This window comes from Elephantulus edwardii, unplaced genomic scaffold (assembly GCF_000299155.1).
Source record: "Elephantulus edwardii isolate Elephantulus edwardi_28Jun2011 unplaced genomic scaffold, EleEdw1.0 scaffold00246, whole genome shotgun sequence".
Lineage (NCBI taxonomy): Eukaryota > Metazoa > Chordata > Mammalia > Macroscelidea > Macroscelididae > Elephantulus > Elephantulus edwardii.
This window is the reverse complement of record NW_006399996.1, coordinates 1,146,073-1,173,890: the sequence shown is the minus strand read 5'-3', so window position 1 is coordinate 1,173,890 and position 27,818 is coordinate 1,146,073. Positions and strand designations below refer to the sequence as shown.

General features: G+C 42.1%; 1 protein-coding gene and 1 pseudogene across 1 annotated transcript; one reads left to right on the top strand and one right to left on the bottom strand.

The window, feature by feature from the left end:
- Window positions 1-691: 691 nt before the first annotated feature.
- LOC102846609 (arachidonate 12-lipoxygenase, epidermal-type-like) lies at window positions 692-12,079 on the top strand. The gene is given in 15 exon segments (XM_006899162.1): window positions 692-826; window positions 1,722-1,866; window positions 4,976-5,005; window positions 5,008-5,088; window positions 5,163-5,215; window positions 5,217-5,393; window positions 9,553-9,639; window positions 9,893-9,995; window positions 9,998-10,069; window positions 10,208-10,316; window positions 11,442-11,476; window positions 11,479-11,540; window positions 11,633-11,648; window positions 11,651-11,799; window positions 11,858-12,079. Coding segments are annotated over 15 exon segments (1,476 nt in total).
- Window positions 12,080-26,048: 13,969 nt separating this feature from the next.
- LOC102846207 lies at window positions 26,049-26,699 on the bottom strand (annotated as a pseudogene).
- Window positions 26,700-27,818: the final 1,119 nt, after the last annotated feature.

The following is a 27,818-nucleotide window of genomic DNA, read 5'->3' as shown; positions in this document are numbered from 1 at the left end:
TGGGGCTTCGTCTGACATACTTTGGACATATTGCAAGGAGAGACAGGTCTTTGGAGAGGGACATCATGCTGGGTAGAGTAGAGGGACCGCGCAGGAGGGGAAGACCCTCTATGAGGTGGATTGATTCAGTGACTGGGGTAATCGGGATGGGTGTGTCAGAGGTAATGTTATTGGCACAGGATAGAGTGGGGTTTAGGGCTGTTGTACATAGGGTCGCTATGAGTCGCAATCGACTCGACGGCACATAACAACAACAACAACAATGAATGATTGTATGAAACACAATGTGAATGAAGAATAGTGAGAAACACAATGTAAACAAACTTTGCAGGCAAACCAATATAAAATAAAGAAATTGGTTATTTAACAATTTAAAAAAGTCCCCCAAACTATAAAAAAAAAAAATCCCAACAAAACAAACCCATGTTGGGGCGAATGGTTGCATTCAGCCCCATTGCCTGGGCCAGGTATGCCGAGTTTTGGAGGTAGGCACAGAACTGACAGGAGGGAGTGTTGTCATGTGCACTGAGAATCTGGAGTACAGAGAAGGTGTCTGAATGAGACACCCTAGGGGGTTGGCACCTGTGGGTGCGTGGTGGGGACTTGGCTTAAGCCATGTCTTCTCCAGGGCTGGGCCTTGGGTTCTATTAATTGCTGGCTTCCCTCTAGGTCCCTCTGAAGTTAGGGGAAGATGGGCAGGTTCATGATCCATGTGGCCACTTGGGACTAGCTCTTGGTGGGCTCCAAGGAACAGGTGCATCTGAGCTTGGTTGGTGAGCACCAGGAGGCCAACATGGAGAAGCAGCTGCAGCCAGTGTGGGGCAAGGTCGGTGAGGGCTGGACCCTGGAGGCCACCAGGTGGTGAAGGAACATTTCTTGGAAGTTTGGAAAAAGGGGCCTTAACTTAACAGTCTGAAATAGTTGGATAGTTTTCCTTTACTCAATTCATTCAGCGGCTCTTTGAAGGAACTCAACACCACTTCCTGAGTTAAACAGTCCTGTTGGGTTCTCTTTCTGGACACTAGAAAACCAAATTTCTAGGAATGAGGCCACCAGGTGGTGGAGGAGGAGGACCTCAGCCTTGAGGGTGCCTGAGAAACCAGACCAGGGAGTGAAATGGGGGGCCTGGTGGGAAAAGGCAACCACAGACGGGGTGGCAGAAAGTATGCCATTTCCTCACTTAACTGGAAGATATAGAGATGAGGTGTCTGCTGGGGCCACAGGGGTTTGGACTCAAGGAACTGGGGAATAGAGGTCCGCTGATAGATAGGTTGCTCTTCCCCCTATTTAAAAAAAAAAGTCTGCATACAATTATTCATATACGTTGTGTTTCATTCGTTTTGTGCAATCCTTCATATTCCTTGCATTTTACAAAGTTACTATTGATCTATGCTTATTATCATCCCATCTTTCAAGTCTGCATTCAACCTTTCCTCTTGCCTCACCTCCTATCTTCCCATTAACCTGCTATCCCTGTGATTTCCTCTTTTTCTGCCTCCCCTTTCTCCTATCCCTTCCCCTTTTGAGCTTTATTTCTTGCTCAGTTATCTTCCTATTTTCACAATAGTGGTCTTTTGCAGTATCTGTGAAGCTGTTTCACTGAGCATAGAGCTCTGTAGGCTCTCCCACGTTATGTGGTCTTTCTCTTTCAAGGGTTGTGATCACGGATCTGCTATCTGAGTATCCCCAGACCTGCCTCTGAATTGCATCCTGTTGGGCAGGAGTTTGAAGTCAGTGTCCTGCTGCACCTGCAGCGCCTCCTGCTGGTGAAGCTGTTCCAGCACAAAAGCCTGGTGAACTTGGACTGGTTCTGCAAGTGGTTTATGGTGCAGGGCCCAGGCATCAAAGGCAAAGCCTATTTCCCAGGTGAATTGACAAGGTGGCTGCAATGGGCTCTGGTGTGTCAGGAAGTGTGAGGATGGCACAGGACAGATCAGAGTTCAGATCTTTCATCCATAGGGTCGCTATGAGTTATGCTAGACTCGATGGCATCTGACAATAGTGTGGTTCAGGGTGAGGGGATTAGTTGTTTGGCTGAAGGCACTGGTGAGGGGGAATGAGTGAGGGTGGCACTTGGAGGGACAGAGAGAGAATGGATCAGTGGTATGTTCTGAGAGAGATTGAGGAGTGGGGGCATAACAGAAAAATAATGGATCAGAGGGATGCTAAGAGGGAAGGAGGAAAGAGAGAAGGGGGATCAGAAAGGCAAAAGGGGATGTGGCCAAGGAAGGTGGTTGGGCGGGAGTGAGGGGCCAGCAAGGATGTGTCAAGGAAGGACTCTGCTCTCTGATCCTGTTGCCCCAGCACACACCTTAAGAGAGGAGTCCCCAGAACCTGTTTAAGAGACACTGAGAGCGGGTGCTCCAGGGAAGAAAGGAAGTGTCTCTCAAACAGGTTCGGGGGGGGGGTGTCCTCTCTTAAGCAATTCCACTACTGCTAATATATCCCAAAGAAACCATAACCACCACCCAAGTATATATACATATATATATTCTCCCCCCATGTTTATCGTGGCTTTGCTCACAGCAGAAAAGAGTTGGAAACAGCCTAAGTGCCACATCCATATTTGCCTTTTAGATGTCTCTAAACATTGTTAAATAGCCCCCGCTTTTGCCTTTTTGCTTTTTGTTTTGAATGAGGGAAATCGACTGTGGTTGAGAACCATCTCCTTCATTAAGTCACTCTCGACATTAAGGGTGAGTTAAGGCTGCTATAGGAAAACAACAAAAGAAAAACAACATTCCAGAGAAAATTGGAGTGTTTTTTTTTTATATAAAAGAGAAAGATTTTGCACTACATTTGACTAAAGCCTGTGGAAGAGGGGTTAAAGAAAATTAGAAACTTCATTAATAAATTCCAAGAGCCAGGACATGGAACGAATTTCTGCCTTCTGGGCTGCACTTAGAAGAGAGATTCAACCTCCAACCAGGAGAGAACAAAATAGATGAATGGGACCTTCTAAGAATCAAATCCCTATACACATCAAAATCTTTTTCAACAGAGTAAAAAGGAAAGCCACAGATGGGGAAAATATTTGTAATGGCGTATTTGATAAGGGACTCATATTTAATATATATCGAATACTCCAGAACCTCAGTAAGAAAAAGGTAAACAACTCAATCACAAAATGAACACAGGATATGCATAAATACTTCACCAAAGAAGACATTCATATGGCAAACAAACACATGAAGAAATGCTCAAAATTGCTAGGTATCAGAGAGAGGCAAATAAAAAAAATTATGAGTTATCATCTCACCCCAGTAATAGTAGCAAAGTAGAACAGAGCAACAAATAATAAATGCTGGGGAGGTTGTGAAGAAATTGGAACCCCTATTCACTCACTTTGGAAGGAGGAGTGGCATCCACTTCCATAATAGCTTGCCTCCGGAAACCCTATAAACCTGGAGAGAGGATGAAAGGCACCCAAGCATTGAGGACTCTCCTTCATAGGGTCTCTATGAGTCGCCTGTGACTCAATGGCACTTAACAACAACATCACCATTCACTCACTGCTGGTGGGAGTGTAAAATGGTGCAACCACTAGGGAAGGTGGTTTGGCACTTTCTCAAAAAGCTGGAAATAGGAATATCATTTGACCCAACAATTCCACTACTAGGAATTACACTAAAGAAACCATATCACCATCCAAACAGATAGATGCACACCGATGGTTATTGCTGAGGCAACCCAAGTGCCCATCAACAAATGAATAAATAGAAAAGCTACGATATATGCATACAATGGAATACTACACAGCACTGAAAAACAATTAACTTGTATAAGATTAGACAACATAGGAGACCCTGGAGCACATCATTTTGAGGGAAATATCACAGTCACAAAAGGACTAATATTGCCTATCACAACTGTTATAAAGCAGGCCTGACATGGGAGGGGTTGGGAGGAGAATAGGATAGAGTGGATAGACAATAACCATTGCATTGGAACAGTTCAAAGTAAGGACCGTCTAAAAGGGATACATGATTAGGTGTTCTATGTACGACAATAGCCCGTAATAAGAGGTATATCATTGCAAAGAGGACTGGGCCGTGGTGGGGATGGGGAGAGGTAGGTAATTGTGCAACAATGAATGAGTATTTTTTTAAAAAACATGAAAGTGCAACAATGAATGAATGGAAATCCAAAGTCTCTGTAAATTTTCATTAAAATTAATAAAAAAATAAAAATAAAAAAAATTTTAAAAAGTGAACTGGGGAGGGGTCTGGAAGGGGGTAAAATGTGCAGCAATACATGAATGATAATCTAACTTCTCTGTAAACGTCCATTAAAATCACAATTAATGTACATCAAGTTTATAATTAATGTTGATCAGGTACTCTTCTGATAATCTAAATAAAAATTGATGCTGTCTCTCCGAGATATATCTCTACTTATGTGTAAGGGTAGAAGATAAGATTTCTCTTTTTAAAATGTATGATCTGTAATATGAGTGATATTGTTATCCAAATAGTAAAAGATACTTCTAATGTTATTTTTTTGGTAAAATCCTGAATTATCCTGTATTTATGTATTTTTTTTCTCATTTCCTATTCATTATATGACTCTACTGAGGAAAAGATTCACAACTAGGTGGTGTGCAATGTTACTGCGCTGAATACCTTCTTTTATATATTATAAGAATTATAACATTAAAAAATCACAATTAAAACATTCTTTATCTAAAAGAAAGAAAAAAGAATGATTCAGACACAAAACTGATTCCCGTCAAGTCTAATCCTACTCGTAGCGGATCCTCCAGTGGTTTTCTGAAGCTGTCAGTGACACTCTAGGAGCCACTGGAGGATTTCAACTGCCAGAGAGACCCCACCTTTGGTCAGCAGTGCAGCTCCCAGTGGATATTTGTATTTAAATAAAATACTTGAATGAGTCTCTAGAGGAACCACCCTGGCAAGTAAGAGAAAAATAGATCTGAAACTGACCTACCCTTTCCCTCACCATCCAGGCTGATCTCTGTGTGAAGCTGAGTTCTCCCTGCTGGGTGGGTCAAGCCCAATGTTACCCTTTCCAAGCAGCAGTATGTAGCAGCTCCTCTGGTCGTGCTGAAGCTTGAGTCTGATGCCTATAGTCATACAGGTTAGAGACCCAGGCATCCTTGCCCAAGTGACCCATCAGACGCACAAACCCGCCTCCCTTCCCAGTCTCTTTTCTGCTCTAGCTCCAGCCACCTGGCCATGAATGTCCCCCACCCACTCCTGCTCTTCCTGCCCTTGTATGCCCACATGGTTTCGATTCTGGCCAAGGTCTGGGTCCAGAGCTCTGATTTCCAGCTGCATCACTTACAGTCATACCTGCTGAAGGAGCATCTGCTGACTGATGTGATTTCTGTGGCCACCAGGAGGAGCCTGCCCAGCCTGCATTCTATCTACAAGGTACTTCAGCATGCCTGGCATCCTGCACTTCACTAACTTGCATTTTTCACTCTTCACCTTAGCCTAACTTTGTAGCATAATGAGTTGACAAAAATATCATTTTAGATGTGGACACACACACACACACACACACACACACACACTCTCTCTCTCTCTACTGTGTTAACATTCAGGGTCCATGCCTCCTAAGAGGTGCAACAAATAGAGAATAGGTTTTACTAAAAAAATTTCTAGGTAAGTAGTGAAAGGTGGGGGTATTCCAGTTAGAAGGCATAGATATGAGGGGAAATGGGAATATAGATAATGGTAGATACTGCATATAATTTAATTCTAACTCACAAATTAGGTGAGGACGAAAGAGACATACAATCAGAAGGGAGGTGAGAAACGAAGGGAAAGCAAGCTGTCTTGTGTGGCAATAGAGAAGGAGCAAGAGGTCTGTTCTGACCATATAAACTTTCAGGATTGCTGACAGGAGCGTGGAGAGGGACCCATCTTATCTCAGGCCATCGCCAGTGCTGTGTCTGGCACTAAAAGCACATTTCTGTTTGTGTTCAAACACACATCTTAAGGGGGGAGTTTGGATATCATCTTTGAGTGGGGCCCTGCAGATTATTTAACACATAGATCTAATCCCACAGGGAACCGATATGGCTGCTGGCAATGTAAACAATGTTCGTATTTACATCTACAATTCCTGAACAAGTTGAACCACTGTAGGCACTGGAAACTTGCTATGGTCAAAACGGAACTCTTAAAAAAAAAAGACTTTATTTACAATTTATTTATTCATAAAATTATTTTTGCCATGACATAAAACTATTATTTTTCACATTAATCCATAATGCTCTCAGAAATATTAAATGACAGCATAAATTTGTAAGGAACTCTGGTAGCTTGTTGTTATGTGCCATCGAGTTGCTTGCAACTCATAGCGACCCTATGTACAACAGCTCTATACCCTGCTCTATCCTGTGCCAATTTTATTGTCTCCGACACACTTACGCCTATTATCCCAGTCCCTAAATCAATCCATCTCATCGAGGGTCTTCCTCTCTTGCGATGTCCCTCCACCCTCCCAAGCATGATGTCCCTCTCTAAGTACTGGTCCCTCCTTGTAACATGTCCAAAGTAGGTTAAAGCTTCAGAATCCTTGCCTCTAAGGAGCAGCCTGGTCTCACCTTCTCTAGGACAAACCTGTTTGTTCTCCTAGTTGTCCATTGTCCACAGATATTCAATACTCTTCTCCAGCACCACAGCTTAAAGGCATCAATTCTCCTTTTATCATCCCTAGACATTGTTCAGCTTTCTGATGTAGAACGAATAATTGCATACACCATGGCCTGGACCAGGCACACCTTAGTCTCCAAACTGACATCATTGCTCATTGAAGAGATCTCTGACAGCAGATTTTGTCAATACAATTCTTCTTTTAATTTCCTGACTGCTGATTCCAAGAGTGTTGATTGTAGAGCCTAGCAAACTGAAGCTATTAACAATCACAATCTTTTCATTGTCTATCATAATACTGTAAATTGGCCCAGTGGTGAGAATCTTTGTTTTCTTGATGTTGAGCGTCAATCCATATTGAAGGCTGTAGTACTTGATCTTCTGCAGCAAGTGCTTCAGGTCCTTCTCTGTTTTAGCAAGCAGGGTTGTGTCATCTACATACACAGATTGTTGTTGAGTCTTCCTCAAATCCTGATGCCACATTTCTCCTCATATTGCCCAGCCTGCTGGATAATCTGTTCTGCAGATTGAAGAGGTTTGGGATAGGACACATCCCTGATGTACACTATTCCCAATTTTGAACCATGCATGGTTTCCTTGCTCTATTCTGACCACTGCCTCCTGGTCCAAGTATAGATTTCGTATAAGCACTATCAAGTGTTCTGGGATTCCCATTCTTCTCAGAGTCAGCCACAGTTTGTTGTAGTCCGCACAGTCAAACGCCTTTGCATAGTCAATGATACACAGATAGACATTCCTCTGGTACTCTCTGCTATCAGCCTTAGCTATAATATCCCTAGTGCCATGACCTCTTCTTAACCCAGCTTACACATCTGCCAGCTTTCTGTTGATGTGCTGTTCCGGTCATTTTTGGATAATCTTCAGCAGAATCATGCTTGCATGTGATATTAATGATATTGTTTGATAATTTCTGACTTCTGTTGGGTCACCTTTCTTTAGAATTGGAACAAATACAGATCTCTTCCAGTCAGTTGGACAGGTGGTTGTCCTCCAGGCTTCTTGGCACAGCTTGGTGAGCATACACATCTGTTTGTTGAAATATGTCATTTGGTATGCTGTTAATTCTTGGGGCCTTCTGTTTTGCCACTTCATTCAGAGCAGCTTGAACTTCTTCTTTAATCACCACAGACTCATTGCAAAGAATTGCATTGGAGGCACAGAGGTAAACGGTTCGAGTCCTGTTCTCCTAATTGTATGCTGTTTGCTTTCTTCAGGTTGTTTTCTTTATGTCACTGTCTGATAGTAACTCAATATGACAGCGTACATCTGCTTCCTAAGGTTCCCTAGGACTGTTGTCGTTCTTATGTACTATTGATTAGGAACTGACCCATAGCAGACCCTCCAGTGGATTGTTGTTGTTGTATACTGTCGAGTTGGAACCAACCCATAGCTGACCCTCTGGAGTATTTTCAGAGGCAGCTAATCATGCAGGAGGTGATTGCCTATCCTCCTATGGAGCAGCTGGTGGCCTTGAACTGTGTGCCTTCAAGATTGCAGTGCAGCTTCTTGGCACAAGGTCACCAGAGCTTCCCCCTCCAGTGAGTAGGGGAAAATACTACAAGGGTGTTAGCTAAAACAACAATCTTGGATACAGAGAGGTTTTGCCCCTCTATCCTTCTGCTCTTAGTACAGATATCTTGTTTCTCTAGAACCTGTAACTCTGGACAAATCATGCCATACTTTGCCACCTTCAAATAAGAGGTACAATCAGGTAGTTAATCTAAACACATTTTTATTTATGTATTGCTCAAATGTTAGGGTACAAAATGTGAAACCAGGCTCTGGCTGTGTGCTGAGGTTTGCGCTTATGGTGCAGATCTGGGCCAGGAAGCAGTCCTCAAAACAGAGCAGAGAAACACTACATGGTTCAAAATCAGGAAGGGAGTGTATCAGGGATGCATTCTGTCTTCATACCTTTTCAATCTATATGCAGAGACTGGGCTTTATGAAGAAGAATGTGGCAACCTGCATTATGCTTGCTGAAAGTAAAGAGGCCTTGGAAGTCCTGCTGAAGAAGATCAAGACCTATAACCTTCAATATGTATTGCATCTCAACATCAAGAAAACAAAAACCCTTACCACTAGGCCATTTGTCAACATCATGATAAATGTAAAAATAACTGAAACTGTTAACAATTTCATCTTAGTTGGATCCACAATCAATATCATTGATACAAGAAGTCAAGAAACTCTGCTATTTAAGATCTCTCCAAAGTTCAAAGGAACAGTGAAGTCAATTCGAAAACTAAGGTGCATCTGATGCAATCCATGATCATTTCTATGACCTGCTGTGGATCTGAAAGTTGGACAATAAATAAAGATGCCTTTGAACTGTGGTATTGGAGAATAGTATTGAATATCCCATGTATAACTCAAAGAACAAACAAATATGTATTAGCAGAAGGGCACCCAGTGTGCTCCTTAGAGGCAAGTATAGTGAAACTTCATCTCACATGTTTTGGGCATGTTGTTAGGAAGTGCCAGTGCTTGGAGGACATTATGCTGGAAAGGTGAAGGGTCAGTGTAAGAGAGGAAGACACTCAATGAATGGATTGACATAGGACTGCAGCAATGGGCTAAAGCACAGTGGAAACTGTGGATAGCACAAGATCAGGCACGGTTTTGAGTTGTGCACAGATAAAGTCATTTTAAGTAAGGGTTGATTCAACAGCACCTCACAACAACAACTACTTGAACTCCTAAAACCTTCAACCTTGGGATACCTTGAAACAACCTCTCCCCGTTTATCTTCTTCCACATCTTCTCCAAACTCAGTCTTGGAAGTCCTCCTTTTCATGAAGATCCAATCTCTCCTCTCTTTTTGATCACTGGTTGTTTAATTTGTGCCACCTCCCAGGAATCCCAGGGTCTTATTTGACTGTATCTCCCTTTTCCCATCCACAACCAGCTCCGAATTCCTCATTTTTGTTATGCCATGGAGATCTATGCCCTTGCATGGAATAATCTTATCGCTGAATGGAGTATTTTTGACCTGGTGTGGAAAAGGACGGGCAAAGAAGGATAAGATCTTAAGGTTAAGAAAATATTCTCAAGAGTTGTTTCTCTACCCATTCTTCCTTCCATCTTTGATCCCTCTATGCTGCCTTCTACCTTCCAGTGACCTGCCTCAAGTAAGGTCCTGGCTGAAGTCAACGAAAACAGCATTAGTATGAACTTTAGTATCATACTTCTTGATCCTAATCTCCCTTCCCCAGTTGACGTGGTTGAACATAGCTCCTCTTCTGTAGGGTTTTCTTCAAGTGGTGAGCACTGGTAGTGGAGGCCACTTGGATGTACTGAAGAGAGCCACTGCTTGTTTGACCTATTGCTCTGACTTCCCTCCTGATGTCCTGACCAACGTGGCCTTCTGCATGTGAAATCATCTTTCTACTGCCAAGATGCTCTCAAGTTTTGGGGAATCATCAGCAGGTTATGGTGGGGGAAAAAGTAGAGGTACCCAGTGGACCCTTGTTACAAGAAACAAGAGGGATTGTAGATCTAGAAGGTTCTACACTGACTCTTTGAGATCAATTGTCTTCTTCACTGGGTATAGCTATGTGAAGGAGATAATCTTTTTTACAAGAGTGATGAAGCTGTCAAACATGACCCACAGCTTCACGTCTGGTATGAAGAGATCACTGAGATTGAACTACAGGGGGCCCATGACCAGGGGTAAGGCACAAATCTTCCATGTATGTCAACTCACACTTACCTGTCAACAATGTGTATCTTCTCACCATCCAGCCTTGGGGACCTGATATCTTTCCAGAGCTTTCCCAAAGATAATAACATATTATTCCTGACTTCTCTTGACTTTTTATCTTCCTTTCTTACCCTTTCATACTGTTCTCCATCTTTATGTATTAAAAGCTCCTTCTATAACTTAAAAAAAATCATTGCTCCTGTGTGCTGTGTAGTATTCCATTGTGTGAATGATTTTGTACATTATTATCTTACTTGGGAGGGAGTGGGAATCATTATGCATAGAGTACTAACTCAGTCCTGCAAGGACAAATATTGCATAAAACCATTATTATAGAATGAGTATGAGGATCCAAGGGGGATGAGGGATGATGGAAGCAGAGGGATGAGGAGTGCAAGGGGAGGGGGAAAATAATCATGGGGTTGTACAATTTGATGGTTAGGGGTTGAGGGAAATGGAAAGAATCTGTTCTCATCAGTGTATTTGAATTTTGTAAATAAACTAGCATTTTTTAAAAAAAGCTCCTTCTACAACCCACATATACATCTTTTCTTCTCTATTTCCCTCCTCATTCTTTCATTCCATCTCCCCACAGCTCCAGGGTTATTCTTAAATCCACAAATATTTTTATTAATTCTTTATTTTGTAAAAATATGGATAATACTTTTTATATGTCAACATTTTTCATGTATGCAATTCAGTGAGTTCAATTACATTAATCATGGTGTGTAACCATTACCAGTAACCTTTGCCAAATTTTTTATCTTTATGAATAAAAACTCAGTACTTTCTAAGCATTAATTCTCACCATTTCTCCTTCCCCTTGCCCCTGGTATCAACTGTCAAATGCTGATCTCTGTATATTTGCTTATCCTAGGAACTTCATATTAATGAGATAATAAAATTATTTGTCCTTCTGTTCTTGCCTAACCAATCAATATTTTAATTCTCACCCACTATGTGTAAGCGAGAGACCAGGACCACCATTAAAAAAATCCTTTTCTGCATCTCTAAAGTTCAGTCTCTACATCTCTTATTTTCTGAGATCTGGATCATGTCCCAGTCTCAAAGCCTCTAATACTCTTCTCACCCAGCTTCCCCACCTCCTTAGAGGCCCCAAATAAGCACTGCCATTTGCCACCATGTACCTCTTCACCTGCGCTGGTCAGCATGCTTCTGCCCACCTACGCTAGGTAACCTGTGGTGATCATTCTGCAGGGGCTCCTGGGATGTGAAGGATGGAGGGCTAAATGCCTGGGTCATCAGTCTGGGTTTCTACTTGCAGCTGGACTGGTCCTCCTGGATCCTTACTGGCCAAGCACCATGCAGAAGCCACCATCCATCTCCAAGGAAGTGACAGAGAAAGATATTGTGGACTCGCTGCCCACTCTCCAGCAGGCTCGGATACAAAAGACCTTCACCGAGTTCCTTGGGCAATGCCAGCCTGTCACGGTTGCTGGGTCATTGGGAAGGATTCAGCTTGAAAAGGGGGAAGTATTCTTGTTCTTAGTTGGCCCTGGGGCAGCACAAGAAGGAATATTTCTCAGGCTTTGCTTCCCAGGCTGTGCTGAAGCAGTTCCAGGAGGAGTTGGCTGCTCTGGATAAGGGTATTGAGGTCTGGAATGTGGGCCTGAACCTGCCTTATGAGTATCTTTGGCCCAGTGTTGTGGAGAGCAGTGTGACCATTGAGCAGCCTTGCCCGCCTCTGCCTCCAGAGCTCTTCTGTCCTTAAATGTCTTTTGAGGGCTCCACCCTTTTTGGGCCACATCCCCTGATGAACAGTTCCCAAAGCTAAGTGGTCAGAGTGTCCAGAGCTTAAAATTACACATTTCTCGTGTCAATCCTCGTTAAATATTAGAGCCTGACACCCTCTCATTCATTCTACATTCTCTCCTCCTTTGATCCCTCTCTCCTTTTCTCCTTCTCAAACAATCTACTTTACAAATGAATTTTAAAAACTTGGTTAACTAACAAAGCTGATTATCCGTGGTAAGGGAAGTGGGTTGATCAGGCTTTACTTTGTTTCCATTCTCCTTATTCATATTCCAAGGAAGAAAAGACAGATGTTTCCCTGGAATGGAAATGTGTTCTTGCAGTCAATGCCTCCTTCAAGAATTTCTTTCTCTTTCATTTAGATTTCCATTTTATTGTAGGTTTTATTCACGTTTGTTCCAAAGCATATCACTATAACTGGCCTAGCCCAACTCCTTTGGAATTATTTCTAACAAGTGGCATGACCAAAGAATTTAACTCTAAGCAAACAATATTTCAAATGATGAACTTTTAGATGAGTAGGATAAGGAATAAAGTTGTTAGTTGATGACTGAGACTGTTAATCTTCAACCTTCCAGGAGGCACAGTGTTTCTTTTAATCCAGCAGCTCCAATTATAAATGAGAGCTTTGAAATAATGTAGGCAAAACAAGAGTTCAGTAAAGGAAGATTCTGCAGCTTAAGCCTTCCGTAGTCCCAAGCCTCTGGCAGAACAAGGTAAACATTTCTTTTCCTGCAAACCAAAAGAGATTGCGGTTTTTCAATCTAGGTGAGCTTCCATAGAAAGACGCTCAAGACCTAGTACTATTGTATGCAATCTTGGCTCAGGTTGCATTCATACTGGAACAGTAATTGGCAAGAACAGACTGTAAAAACACAGTCTGGTAGTGCTCGTGGAGTCCTGAGGGAATTAACTTCCACTGAGGCTGAGCGAAACAGTCCTGTTAAAGAAACTAGTGGAATTGGGAAAGCCATTGTAGGAGGAGACAGAAGCGTTCTTCTCCACTTGTTATCCACCCTATGGGCTTTAAAAAAGAAAAACCATATTCATTTAGTTTGAGTTTGGATTTGGTGTTTTGGTTTTTTTTTAAATATATTATGGTTTCACTCACTTGTTCATTTCCACTGAATCAAAACCCAATTCATTTCTCAGTCCATTCATTTGTGGTTGGACATATGGGCTGTTTCCGTGTTCTTGCGATGATGAATAATGCTGCTCCAAACATGGGTGTACAAGTGTCCATTTGTAACTCAATTCTCATTTTCTTGAGGTATGTTCCATGCAGCAGATTCTCCATAACCTCACCGGCATTTGTTGTTTGCTGTTCTGTTAAATTTTGCTCTTCTTACTGGGGTGAGATGGTATATCATAGTTGTAGATTTGTTTGCTCTTGTAGAAATTCATGGAGTATTTAATACTCTTCCCCAATACCACGTTTCAATCTTCGGCTGGACTGGCAGATACACTGTCTGAGATCAGTCAGTTTGTTTTCAGTCTCCCACAGCACATATGTTTGTTTCATGACACTGGTGCTGGCTTGTTTTACATTTTATTCTTGTGGGTATGGCTTCTCTCTCAGTCTACTCAACTTTAGTGACTTGTATATTGCTGTGATACTGGAAGCTTTATTATTGGTGTTTCAAATACTAGGAAAATCACCCAAAGTGGACAGGTTTCAGCAGAGCTGACAGATTAAGAAGCAGGGCTGGCCATCCACTTCTGAAATAACAGGCCTTTGAAAACTCCACAAATATTGGAGGATCATTGTTGGATATAATGCCAGAAGATGAACCCTCTAGTCTCAAGGCACTCTAAAAATTAGAAACAGGTGAGCTCTTGTGGTCTAGTGACAAGAAACTGCACTGCGATCCAAAGGGTGAGCAGTTCGAATCCACCAGATTCTCTGCTGGAGAAAGAGGGACAATCTCCTCCTGTACCAGTCAGACAAAAATAATAAAAATTTTAAAAAAATTAGAAACAGCTGCAAACGTCTACTGGTAACTGGAATATAGAATATCCAAAGTATGAAACTAGGAAACTGGAAGTTGTAAAAAAAGTAATTGGAATGCATAAAGATCGACTTCGTAGTTATTAGTGAACTAAGATGGCCTGGTATTGGCCATTTTGAATCAAATAGTCATATAAGCTGTGATGCCAGGTTTGGCAACTTGAAGATGAATCATGTCACATTCAATATAAAAAAGAACATTTTAAGATGTATTCTGAAGTTACAATGCTGTGAATGATAGGCTTCCAGCCTCACACATAAGAAAAAGACCCATTAATACAACTACAATCAAGTATATGCACCAGTCACTAAAGGCAAAGATTGTTTCTACGAATTTTTGTAGTCTGAAATTGATGGAACATGCAATCAAGGTTCATTAATAAAAATTGGTGACTTAAATGCAAAAGCTGAAAACAAAGGAGATTGGTACTTGAAAAATATGGCCTTGGGGGCAGAAATGAGGCTAGAGATAAAATGATAAGATTTTGCATGATCAATGATTTATTCATTGCTAATACCTTTAAAAAATGTTTTCTTTTTGTTTTATATTGGTTTCATAGAAAATTAATATACATTGTGTTTCATCCCTATGAATTGTGTTTCACACATTCTTTCATTCACATTATGTTTCATACGATCATTCCTATACATTGAGTTTATAAAATTAATCACCATTGATCTACACCATTACCTTGTCTTTTCAGGTTCCCTCTGGATCTTTTCTCATTCCTTCACCCCCTCCTTCTGCTTACCAAACTCTGTGACCTCATGATTTCCCCCTCCACACCAGCAGTCCTCTCACTTTCCACCTCTGAACTTTTTTTAAAAAAATTTTATTTTATTAATTTTAATGAACATTTACAGAGATTTTAGATTTCTATTCATTCATTGTTGCATTTTTCTCCTCCCCCCAGTTCCCTCTTATCTTTGAAAAGTTAAAGAAAAATTTCTTCATTGATATACAATCCCCCTCCCCAAGTACACTCCACTATGCAACCTTTATGCTGGACTCTTGTCATAACCATAATACCCAATGATATTATCGCTTTTAAACTGTTCTCTCCCTCATCTGATTGAATGCAGTGTACATGATATAACCAATTTTCCCCCTTTGAAATTTTATACACATCTTAAACCATACACAAAATTCAACTCAAGGTGCATCAGAGACCTAGGGGGAAAGCCCCAAACTATAAAGTCCATAAGAGACAAAACAGCATCAAACTTGGAAGGCCTAGCCTATGTTACAAATAGGCTGACAAATAGAGGCAGAAATGCACAACCAGAAGAGGATAATATTAATGACTGGGATCCTCTAAAGATTATATCCCTGTGTGTGTGCATAAAAGAACTTTTCCCAACAGAGTTGAAAAGAAAACCTACTGACTGAGGGAAAAACATTTGGCAATGTAATCTCACACAAGGGTCTTATAACAAAAGTTTACAGAATACTACTGGGCCTCCACAAGAAAAGGCTGATAACCCAGTCACAAAATGGGCAGAAGACCTGGAAAGACTTTTCACAATAGAAGGCAGTTGGATGGCCAACAGACACATGAAGAAATGCTAAAAATTACTGGCAATCAGAGAGTTGCAAATCAAAACCCAGTGAGATACTATCTTACCCCAGTATCAGTGGCAAAGTCTAACAAGATGTCAATCAATGAATATTGGGGCGTTGTAAAAGAGATTGGAACTCTTCTACACTGTTGGTTGGATTATAAAATGGTACAACCACTCTGGCAGGCAATTTGGCATTTCCTCAAAGAGTTGAACAGAAATTCCATACAACTCAGCTATTTCCCTGCAAGGAATACACCCCAAGGATAACAGAACTGAGATACAGAGGAAGATTTGTACACCGATGTTCATAGCAGCATTATTCACAATAGCAAGAAAATGGAAACTGCACGAATGTCCATCAACAAAATGAATGGACTGAGAAATTGTAGTCCATTCACAAGATGGAATACTATGCAGCACTCAGAAGCAATGATTTTTAAAAAGTACTGTCTGATACACTTGTTATGCATCAGAGAGTTGGACAATGACTAGGGAGGATGGAAGGAGAATTGATGCCTTTGAGTTGTGGTGCTGGAGTAGAGTATTGAATGTACCCTGGACTGCCAAGAAAACAAACAGATTCATCTTAGAGAGGGCTAAACCAGGCTGCTCCTTGGAGGCAAGGATTCTGTGGCTTCATCTGACGTACTTTGGACATGTTGTAAGGAGGGACAGGTCCTTGGAGAGGGACATCATGCTTGGGAGGGTGGAGGGACGGCGCAAGAGGTGCCACCTCTATGAGGTGGATTGATTCAGTGACTGGGGTAATCGGGATGGGTGTGTCATAGGCAGTGTGATTGGCACCAGTCAGAGCAGGGCTTAGGGCTGTTGTACATAGGGTTGCTATGAGTTGTAAATGACTCAACGGCATATAACCATTACCACCACAACTACCGAGGAGAAACTAAAGAGCATTAGGCTGAGTGAATTTAGTTTCATAAGAAAAACCTACTTAAAATCATTATTGTAAATGGTGTTTGTGGCAACGACCACAGCTCATAGCGACCATATGCACTGAACCTGTGCTCTGAGTCCTGCTCTATTCTGGGAGAATCTTACTGTCTCTGACACACCTCATTACCCAGTTACAATGTCAATCCATCTCATCTGGAGTCTTCATTCCCACACGGTCCCTCCACTCTTGCAAGAGGGATGTATGTCAATATTTATGTGTTTGATTTCTCTCTTATCAATGTCCAATTTTCCTACATTCATGCCTGTCACATTCCACATTCCAATCACTGGTTTCTTTTTTAAAAGAAATAGAGTCCCTCTGTTTGTAACTCATGGTATGAGTTACATTTGGTTCATTGGGTGGTGCTTAACAGAGCTGTGCAACATGGTAAATATTTGTCAAAGTAATAGTGCTAGTATCTTGAGTTCTAGAGCTGGATCTGTCCTATAGGCTGAGGGCCCCACCCCCAGGGCTATCTCTTCATCTTTCCTCTGAAGCATATCAGGTCATTTCTATTTCTCTCTAGGCCATAATAAAGATCTTATTTCAAAACCATGGGATGCCTGCCCACTTTGTTGGCAAAGTACCGAGGCAACCTAAAGAATGGAAGGACATTTGAGAGGACTTTTTATCAGACAAGGATCTAATATGTGAAAGAAATAAATCACCCCTACATTTTAAGAAGAAAAACACACACAACTCTATTGAAAAACAGGCAAGAAGCCTAAATAGACTTTTCATCAAAGATGACATTCAGGCTCCTCCATTGCTTTTTTTCTGCAGAAGACAATCTGTCCCTTTGGAGATAGCTTTCTGAATAAATCTGTCTTGCTTTTTACCTTAAGGGGATAAAAAAAGCATGATACTCAAATGGCCAAGAGACAAATAAAAAGGCATTCAATATCACTGACTATTGTTGTACCATAGGGTCGGAATCAATCCATAGCTGACCCTCCAGTGGGTTTTCATAGACAGTTAATCTCACAGGAGGAGATTGACCATTCTCCCGCACAGCAGCTGGTGAACTCAAACCAGGTGCCTTAGGGATTGTAGCACAGCTTCTTGCCACCAGTGCTCCCTCACTGACTATTACAGAGCGGCAAATCAAAACCACAATGAAATACTACTTAATTCATGCTAGGATAGCGAACAAAACCTAAATGGAACATAACAAATGGTGAGGACATGAAGAACTTAGAACCCACTGCCTGTTGGACAGGTGAATGCTTGCAGCTCTTGTGGAGAACAGTGTGGTGATTCCTAAAAAAAGTAAACACAGAACTACCATCTGATCAGGAAGCTCTGTCGTGTAGTCAATAGGGAGTTGTGCTTTTAACCTAAAAGTGATCTCTGGTGTGTAAATCTATCATGAGTCTGTGGAAGAAAGAAGAGCAATCACTTTTTTTTTTTCTCTTTTTTTCATTTTTTTTTAAGAGCAATCACTTTTAATGCCATTTTCAGCTCAGAAAACTTTCTGGCAGGCCAGTCGGAAGGTCAGTTCTGACTCAACAGCAATGATTTGAGTTGTGATGACCCTATAATCCAGCAATCTCACTCTACGTATAGACCAAATACACTTGAAATCTAATTCAGACAGATACTTGTACTCCGATGTTCATTGCAGCACTAGTCAAAGCACATGAATGGAGAACCAAAATGTAATGCACATGTACAATGGGACACTATGTCCCCACAGAGCAAAGTGAAGTTCTGATACATGCTGCAATGTGGTTGAGCCTTGAGGACGTTATGTTAAGTGACGTAAGTCAACCACAACATAAATACTGCGTGATATATTTACATAAAATAACAAGGGGTGAGAGTGACATGGAGTAGTGAAAGCATTATTTCAGAAGAGTAAGTTCCTGTTTGTGGTGATAGAAAACTTGGCCCAGATCAAGGGTAAATATTGCTATACCTGTTCATGTAACTCACATCACTAAAATGAACTTTTAAGACATGATGAAAAGACATTCATGTACAAGAAAACACCTCACAGAATTTGTTTTCTTTTTTGACTCAGAGTTCTAGGATCATGATTTCATGCAACATCTCAGTCTTTTGGTATAACACTTTTTCTCAGATCTTCTTTTGTATCTTCTAGTTCTCTGGTGGCCTAGTGGTAAGAATCTGTGCTGCATTCCCAATGGCATGCAGTTCAAATCCAACTCCTGCTCCATGGGAGAAGGATGGACAATCTCCTCCCACATGATTTCAGCCTCTGAAATCCTGTTGGAAGGTCAGGTATGGGTCAACTCCAACTTGATGGTACACAACAACAACAATAACAACAATGACAGCTCTAGTCAGTAGGGAATTATGTTGCCAACCCAAAGGTGCTGCTTCTCCAGTGGTTTGAATCCACCAGCTGCTCCATGAGAGAAAGATAGGCAATCTACTCTGGTGTGATTTGTTGTTGTTGTTAGGTGCTGTCAAGTTGAGTCTGACCCATAGCCACCCTTTGAACAATGAATCTGAGCCCTGCCTGTCCTCTGCCATCCTCATCATCACTGCCGCACTAGAGCCCATTGCTGTGCTCACTGTATCAATCTATCTGGTTAAGGGTCTCCCTCTCTTTCATTGAGCATGATGATACTTTCCTGGGAATAGCCTCTCTTAGCAACATACCCAAACTATGTGAGATGAAGCTTTGTCATCTTTGCCTACTAGAGACACCTGGCTGCACCTTTTCTAAGACATATCTGTTTGGATTTTTTGGTAGTCCTTGGGATATTCAGTGCTCTTTTCTAACACCACAGCTCAAAGGCATCTATTTATTGTCCAGCCCTCAGATGCATAACAAGTGATTGGAAAGATCATGACCTGAATCAGAAACACCTTAGTCCTCAAGTTCACATCATTGTTCCTCGATAAGTTGGGAAGGTCCCTGACTACACACTTTCCCAGTGCAATATGTATTTGGATCTCCTGACTGCTGGTACCAAGAGTGTTGAATGTGCATCCAAGTAGGTTGAAGTTGTTACCTTTTCTCCATTTATCATGATGTTGCTTACTGGTCCAGTGGTGAGAGTTTTTGTTTTCTTGATGTTGAGATGTAATCCCTATTGAAGGCTGTAGTCTTTGATCTTCTGTTTTAATTCACGCATTGTTGCACATTTTCTTTCCTCTCCCTTTTGCCCTCCCCCAGTCCACTTTGCAATGTACCTCTTATACCAGATTGCTGTTATAACACTCTATCACCTATTCCTTCCAGATAGGTTTTCTCCTTATCTGTCCTGAGGTAGTGTTACTTATCTACTTTTTCCTATTCTCCCTCCAATCTCTCATGTCAGTCCTATTTTATAACAGTTTATGCCGTTTTTCTCCTTTTTTGACTGAGATATTTTGCTCAGCATTATCTTTTCCAGGCTCACCTAGGAAGTGTAATGTTTTGCAAGTTTACTATTTTTATCCTCTCCCCCAACCCCGGATTCAAATGCTTCTTGTTTTTATTTAAAGAGTCCAGATTAAGCAGTGGTTGAAGGGGCTGCCTCCAAGAGCGTCCCTCTTCTGGGCCCTACAGGCTGGTCAGAACTTGTTTCTCCTCTGCTCTGGAGTGTTGGAATTAGACGGGGGCAGCACAGGCTCCAGTCACCCAGGCCACCCCTCTGTGTTGTGACCCACCCCTCTGTGTTGTGACCCACCCCACTCTGTGTTCTTGTGGCAAGCTGTGTGTTGTGTGAAGTGTAGCTTTGGCTGTTCTGTGCCCCAGGGGCCGGATTGGTTGTGCGTAAGGGCTGTCCCCCCATTCATGTCCAGTCACACACCCGGCCTGTGTGTTGGTTTCTGTGTTGTATGGCACGCCATGGGAAGTGTGCACAACTCACTGATCCCTGTGGTCTGAAGTGGGCTGAGTGCTTTAGGTGGGGCTCCTAAAGAGGTTAAAGGTTATGGGAGTGCTGTAGCAACTTAATTGGGGGGGCTAATGCCCCCAAAGTGCAGGATCTTACTCGCCCCAAAGGACGCACCCAGGGCTCAGCCTGCGCCCATGCAGCACTGTGTTCTGCTCCTGGAAAGCCAAGTTCATCTTCTGCAGCGCTGCAGCTCCACCTCTCGCACTTTGTTTTGGTCCAAGATGGGGTCATCGAAAGTGGAGAAGTCATCACAGTCCCCACTCTGTGTCCGTCAGAGACAGAGACAGACAGAGACAAGGGTCAGAGAGAGAGAAAGAGACAGAAAGTACGCAAGAACGAAAAAAAGAGAGAAAGAAAAAGAAAGGAAGACAGAAACAAACGGCCCTCAAGAAATGAACAAGCCAAGGGAGCTCTGGTGACACGAAACTTCACTGCAATCCCAGGGGTGCATAGTTCAAATCCACGAGATGCTTTGCTGGAGAAGGAGGGACAATCTCCTGTACCTGTCAGATCCAATTTGACGAGAGAGAGAGAGCGAGAGCGAGAGCGAGAGAGAGAATGAGAATGAATAAGTCTTTATTTCCTTGTCTGAGAGGGACGCCAAGTGACCTGGAGCGGAGAAAGTAAGGAAATGGTGTGGGCGCATGCAGTTAGGTGGAGTTCCTTCTTTTAGGGGTCCTGGGGAGGACTAAGGAAAACGGAATTTCTCGGAATTTGGCGTATTAATTGAGTTTGGGCTTTTGTGATCAGGCCCAGAGCCTTATCAGGATGTGGCGTCTTAGATATTCCTGGGCTTCTCAGGAAGTGATTAGGCCTGGCGGGTGGCCAACTGCAATGTTCTTGACATTTTCCCTCCAGTAGAGGGAAGACAGGTCGGGGTGACAGCGTGTGGATCTGCTCCCAGCGCTCCTCCAGGAAGCACAAGTATCTAGCTAGTCAATAGTCACTGGTGCCTTGGATGCCTTTTAGTAGAATCTCCTTCCGCTTCTTGGCCTTGGACCAGACAACCTTCTCTCACGCCTTCGGACCTTCACCATCTTCTTGCTTTACCATGAAGGCCTCATGCTGGCCCAGATCCATGCTGGTCGTGCAGTGGTCCTGAGGGGCTGATTGGAGACCTGTGGCTGCTCCCAGCCAGATCCCTGTGAATGAAGGGACTTCCTCTGCCCCGTACACCAGCATTCTGGCCCCGCCTGAGTTCTGTGACTGTTTTCACCCCTCAGTTCATTGTTTTTCAATGCTGTGCAATATTCCACTGTGTGAATGTACCATCGTTTTTCTGACCAATTACTTGTTAATGGGCACTTGGGTTGCTTCCATCTCTTAGCTATTGTGAATAACACAACAATAGACGTGGGTGTGCATACATCTGTTTGAGTCGTGGTTCTAATATCTTTAGCGTATAGTCCCGGGAGGGGAATTGCTAGATATTTCTATTTCCAACTTTTTGAGAAAGCGCCAGGCCGCCTTCCATAGCGGTTGTACCATTTTACATTCCCACCAGCAGTGAACAAGAGTTTCAATTGAAAAAAGAACCACAAAAAAACCAAACAGATTCATCTAAGAAAATTTAAAATTATTTGAAATTTATTTGTATTTACAACCTTGCAAGAATTTGCTGCTCTGTTGAACTTTGTTATTATTTCTGGGTAAGATGATACCTCATTGTGTTTTGATTTGTGTCTCTCTGGTAGGTAGGGATTTTGAACATTTTTTATGTGAGCTTTGAGAATTTTTTTTTACATAGAGGAATAATTCATAATGAATGTTACAGTCTTTGAGAATAATTAGTAAGTGCTTCAAGACTTATTTTTTTCTTGCAAATAATCTTTTGTTATCCCCATAGTACAGGTTGTTTATGATTCTTTCTCTAATCTTGATGCCATTTCTAAGAGCCCACCTTCTTGAATCAGCATATAAAGTGCATAGGTAAGTGAAAGGGTACCACCCTAATGCACACTGTTCTTGATTTTTTGTTGTTGTTGACTGCCTTCCAATCGAGTATGACTCATAGCAACCCTATGAACAAAAGGCCTGAAGCCCCTCTATAACTATCAACATTTATCAAAGTTCATAGAGTTTCTGGAGGCATGCTGTTTAAGAAGAAGATGCCATTCCTGCTTCCAAATTTCTTGATTTAAAACCATCTAATTTCCCTTTGTGCTGTTTGAAATACTGCTTCTTGGCCTAGATGTAGCATAATTGTCTAGAATTATCATTCTTCACATTATTACCCAAAGTTTCTTCTCATCCACACAGTTGAATGTCTTTGCATAGCAAATAAAACACAAGTAAACATCTTACTTTCACTTTTGTTGCTTTCAGCCCAGTTTCATAATGTCAGCAATGATGTCCCTTGTGTCATAGTCTATTCTGAATCCAGTTCCTTGTTGATGGAACAATAAGATATTTTTAAATCAGCTTCAAGATTTTATTTATGTTTGATAGTAATTATATTGCTCAAAAATGTCTGCATTCTGTTGTATCACCTTTTTGGGATAATGGACACAAATACAAATCTCTTCTGGTCATTGAGCCAGGTTTTCCATATTTCTGGGTATAGGTGAGTGCATATCCAGGATTACATTTATTTGTAGAAACATTTCAACTGGTATTTTGTCAATACTTATACAGTATCTTCAGTGCAACTTTGACATCTTCCTTCAGGACTTGATCAAATGCAAGCTCCAGAAATGTTTGCTTATAGACCAATTCTTTAGTTACAGTGACTTTGTGTATTCCTTCTATCTCCTTTGATGATGCCTACATCATTTAAGGTGGAAAGGTCACTGAAGGAGGGGAAGATCCTCAGCTTGATTGTTCGACATAGTGAATGTAGAAATGAACCCAAGTGTGTCAGAAATTATGAGGATGGCACAGGGTAGAACAGGGTTCAGATCTGTGGTTCATAGGGTCACTGTGAGGCATACTCAACTGGAGGCTACTTAATAACAACAACATCATTAAATAATTTGCCAAGAGGATCTTTCAGTTGAATGATCCTTCATCTTGAACTTTGAATCTCTTTCCTCCTTCTTTTTTTTTTTCTTAGTTCTTTGTGCTTTAGAAATGTCAAGTGTGTTCTTCTCTTTTGGAAACTCTTGATGATGCAAGCATTTCAGCAACTTCCAAGGGAGGAAGACCCTTAGCATTCTAATTCTAAAGCTTCAAGACAGAGATGAATTTGTTTTCTCTTGGGTCAGTTTACTAGCCTTACTCAAGCACTTCCCAGCTTGAAGAAGCTACAGAAGGTGAGACATTCACCCAAGTCCCTGCAAAAATGGTTGTTAAGAATAAACCCCCACAGCAAGCTTGAGACAGGGAAGTGTAGGAGGCTCCTCCTCAACCTAATAACTGGTTATTGCTGTCATTGCTAGAAGCCCAGAAATTATTATCATTTAACTTCCTCTTAAAACTCTCTTAGGAAAATCTACTTGAACTTTTCTCCAAGAAATGTGCAGAAGAGGCACTTGTAACTAACAAATGCTCTGTCCCTGATGGAAGAAAAGCACCCTGGCCTTGTGACTGGAACTCTGGTATGGAGGGAAGCACACAGGCAGGTCGTGCTCTTGTCCTTGATACCATTGGTCTCGGTGGCTTTGTAACAAAACTCATCTTAAAGGACTGGCTGCTCCACACCTCATTTCCATGTTCCTGGGTGGTACAGCAGTTTGACTGTCAAAAGGGCTTTCCTGCTTATTGACATTTATACTCACCACAAGCTGAATGGACACATGCAAATAGGGTGTAGGCATAGGGAGCTCTGGTGGCCCAGTGTTAAGAAACTGTACTGCAATCCCACCAGCTGATCCACAGGAGGATGGGCAATCTCCTTCCATGCAATTTACTGCTCTGAAAACCCACTCGAAAGTCAGCTGTGGGTCGATTCTGACTTGATGGCACACACCCACAACGTAAATGACTCATGACAGTATTAGTCAGTTTTTCCACTCCATCAGCTTTAATTTTGAAGGTTTGGGAAGGGGAAATGGGAATTTCACTATCAGCAAAGAAGAAGCTGCAGAGAATGTAGAATGCAGCCTTTGGGGCCAAATATGCATATGCAACTCAGACTGGGAGGCTCTAAATAAGAGCTTCGACGGTGGAGAAACAAGAGACCAAGAGACCGACATGAGGCTGAGATGATTTGGGACTGCTGGCTCAGGCTCTTGCTCGAGGACTCAGAACTAGATCCCATCGTTGGAACTAAAAGAGCTTTCTAACACTGAACTAAAGCTATGAAGTTGAAGGTCAATGGATCTTTGAGTAAACTGTTTTGACTGAAAAATTGTAACCTGCTAACCTCCCTTAAAAACACCATAACCATGAGTTTTGTGTATTCATTGCAAGGGACTTCTGACCCAGCTACAGACCAGTAAGAGCCCTGGAAGATTTCTTTGATGTTAAAATTAGATGTAGAAGTTGGTTCAGGGGCATAAGGGACAGGTCTTGTCTCAGAGAAAATGGTTTTCTGTTGTGAATATCAAGAAGATAAAGATTCTCACCACTGGGCCTATTGGCCACACCAGGATAGATGGAGAAGATATTGAGGTTGTTAACAGTTACAACTTGCTTGGCTCTACAATCAACATTCTTGCACCAGCAGTTAGGAAATCAAAAGACCAGTTTCACTGGGAAAATCTTCTGTCAGGCACCATCCCAGAGTACTGAAAAGCAAAGATGTCAGTCTAGAGGTGCACCTAATCAAGGCCATGGTCTTCACAACTACTTTCTGTGCCTCAGAGAGCTGGATAATGACTAAGGATGACAGAAAAAAAAATCGAGGCCTTTTAATTATGGTCCTGGAGAGGAGTCTTGAATATATCATGGACCACTAAGAAAATCAATAGATCTGTCTTGGATAAGGTGAAGCCAAGTTACAGCTTGGAGGTTAGGATTTTGAAGCTCTGACTTACATTCTTTGGGCATGTTGCCAGGAGAAGGACATTATGCTCAGAAGGGTGGAGGGACAGTGCAAGAAAGGAAGACCCCAGATGAGATAGATTGATACAGTACCTGGGACAATGGGTGTTGGTGTGTTGGAATAAGTGAGACTGGCTTAGGGTAGGGTTCAGAGCTGCTGTACATAGGGTCGCTATGGGTTGCAGGTGACTCGACGATGGCACAGAACAACAACAACAATTGTGAATGTGTTGGTGGGAACAGGTAGTGGAGGACAGGAGCACTCCTTTTTTTTAGATATTTGAAATACAACTTTATTCTGGTTCTAAATGAAAAGAATGGGAATGACAGTAAAAAACAAGATTTTACTACGGAATATTGTAATTTGACTGTAGCAGTCTTGTATTTGAAACTCAAGAAGGAAACTGCCTTCCAAAACAGCTAAATATGCAGGTCCAAAAAATGAAGGGTTTTTTTAACTGCCACACTCACTCAGAAGCCCATTCATCTCTCCTTCAGCATCCCAAAGATTAGCACATGTTCTGCTTAGCTAGATAATAAAGTGGCAAACACGCGGCACCACTGACATCACAGGACAGTTGCCTATAAAACTAGACTTCTGACGCTGGGCTCCAGCTTCGTTCTCTCATAGATAGTCATCCTCGTCCGGGAGAGCAGTTGTCTGCACAACCTCTAAATCGTGCTCATATTGTGCTGCCAAAGCTGAGTCCATGACAACTTCTGGTGGGGCAAGAGCAGGCATGGCAACAAAGTCCAAGTTAGAGTCTCCAATCAGTTTTCTAGCAAGCCAAAGGAATGGCTTTTCAAAGTTGTAGTTACTTTTGGCAGATATATCGTAGTACTGAAGATTCTTCTTTTGGTGGAAAACGATGGATTTTGCCTTAACTTTCCTGTCCTTAATGTCCACTTTATTGCCACACAACACAATAGGCATGTTTTCACATACTCGAACCAGATCTCTATGCCAGTTAGGCACGTTCTTGTAGATAACTCTCGATGTTACATCAAACATCATAATGGCACACTGGGCTTGGATATAATAGCTATCCCTCAGTCCCCCAAATTTTTCTTGGCCAGCTGTATCCCACACATTGAATTTAATCAGTCCTCTGTTGGTGTGGAACACAAGAGGATGGACCTCCACACCCAAGGTGGCTACATACTTCTTCTCAAATTCACCAGTCAGATGATGTTTCATGAATGTCATTTTGCAAGTACCACCATCACCCACCAACACGAGTTTGAACTGGACTTGGGGTTCTCCTTGGGCGGCCATCGTGATGGTTCTTGCAGAAGCTTCTCTGGGCCCCATCTGACTGAGGGATGGAAAGATGGCAGAAGCAGGAGCACTCCTTTTACACCCTACCAAGATTGAACAATTGAAAAAAACCCACCAAAAACCCAAACAGATTCTTCTAAGAAAATTTAAAATTATTTGAAATTTATTTGCATTTACAACCAAAATAATTAAAAAGAATACTATAGGTACTAACATAATCAATTTCTTCCATACATTCCCTCGTTTAACTGTGGGAGGGGAAGGGAAATATATATATGTATATTTGTTGTTGTTGTTAAGTGCCATCAAGTCAAAGGGAACTCATAGCAGCCCTATGAAGGAGAGTCCTCCACGCTTGGGTGTCTCTCATCCTCTCTCCAGGTTCCTAGGGTTTCCGGAGGCAAGCTATTACAGAAGTGGATGCCACTCCTGCTTCCAAGCTTGTTTTAATCGGGGAGCTCCATCCCACTATCTGTCCGCATTGGGTAACCAGCCATTAATGCATTTGACACATCAGTGTCACAGTGTTCAGCCTCACGGCAACCACAAGTGACCGCTGTACGGCAACTTGTACAGCAGGACTATATGACCTAGAGGAATGTCTGAACAAAAACAAAGACTGCGGCCTTCGAGCCCTTCAGGGTTTAAGCAAGCAGGCATGCCCAAATCCTGGCAAAGTCCTTCTGCCAGACCCACAATTTATCTGGCATGTCCGCTCTGCTGACCCCTACGTGGGGCCCAAAGAACACCAAAATTGCCCTGAGCCCTCAAACTCAAACCTGCCGTGCCTCAAGGAGCCAGAGTCCAGATTCAGCTGACATTAAGGGCAGAAACATTGGGAAGTTAATACACTGAAAAGTATAACCAAAGTTACTAAAAAAACTGAATAATTGTTGCTGTTATGTATCATCTAGTCACCTCTGATTCATAGCCCCCATAGAAACAATGGTTCTGAACCTCTCCTGAGCAAACTTCACCATTTCTGACACACCCGACCCCACTGCCACAGTCAGTGTATCAATGCATCTCCTCCAGGGTCTTTCTATGCCGTGCTATAGAATTCTTTTCCTTTTATCCTTCTAAGCATTATGTCCTTCTTCCAAGGACTAGTCCTTT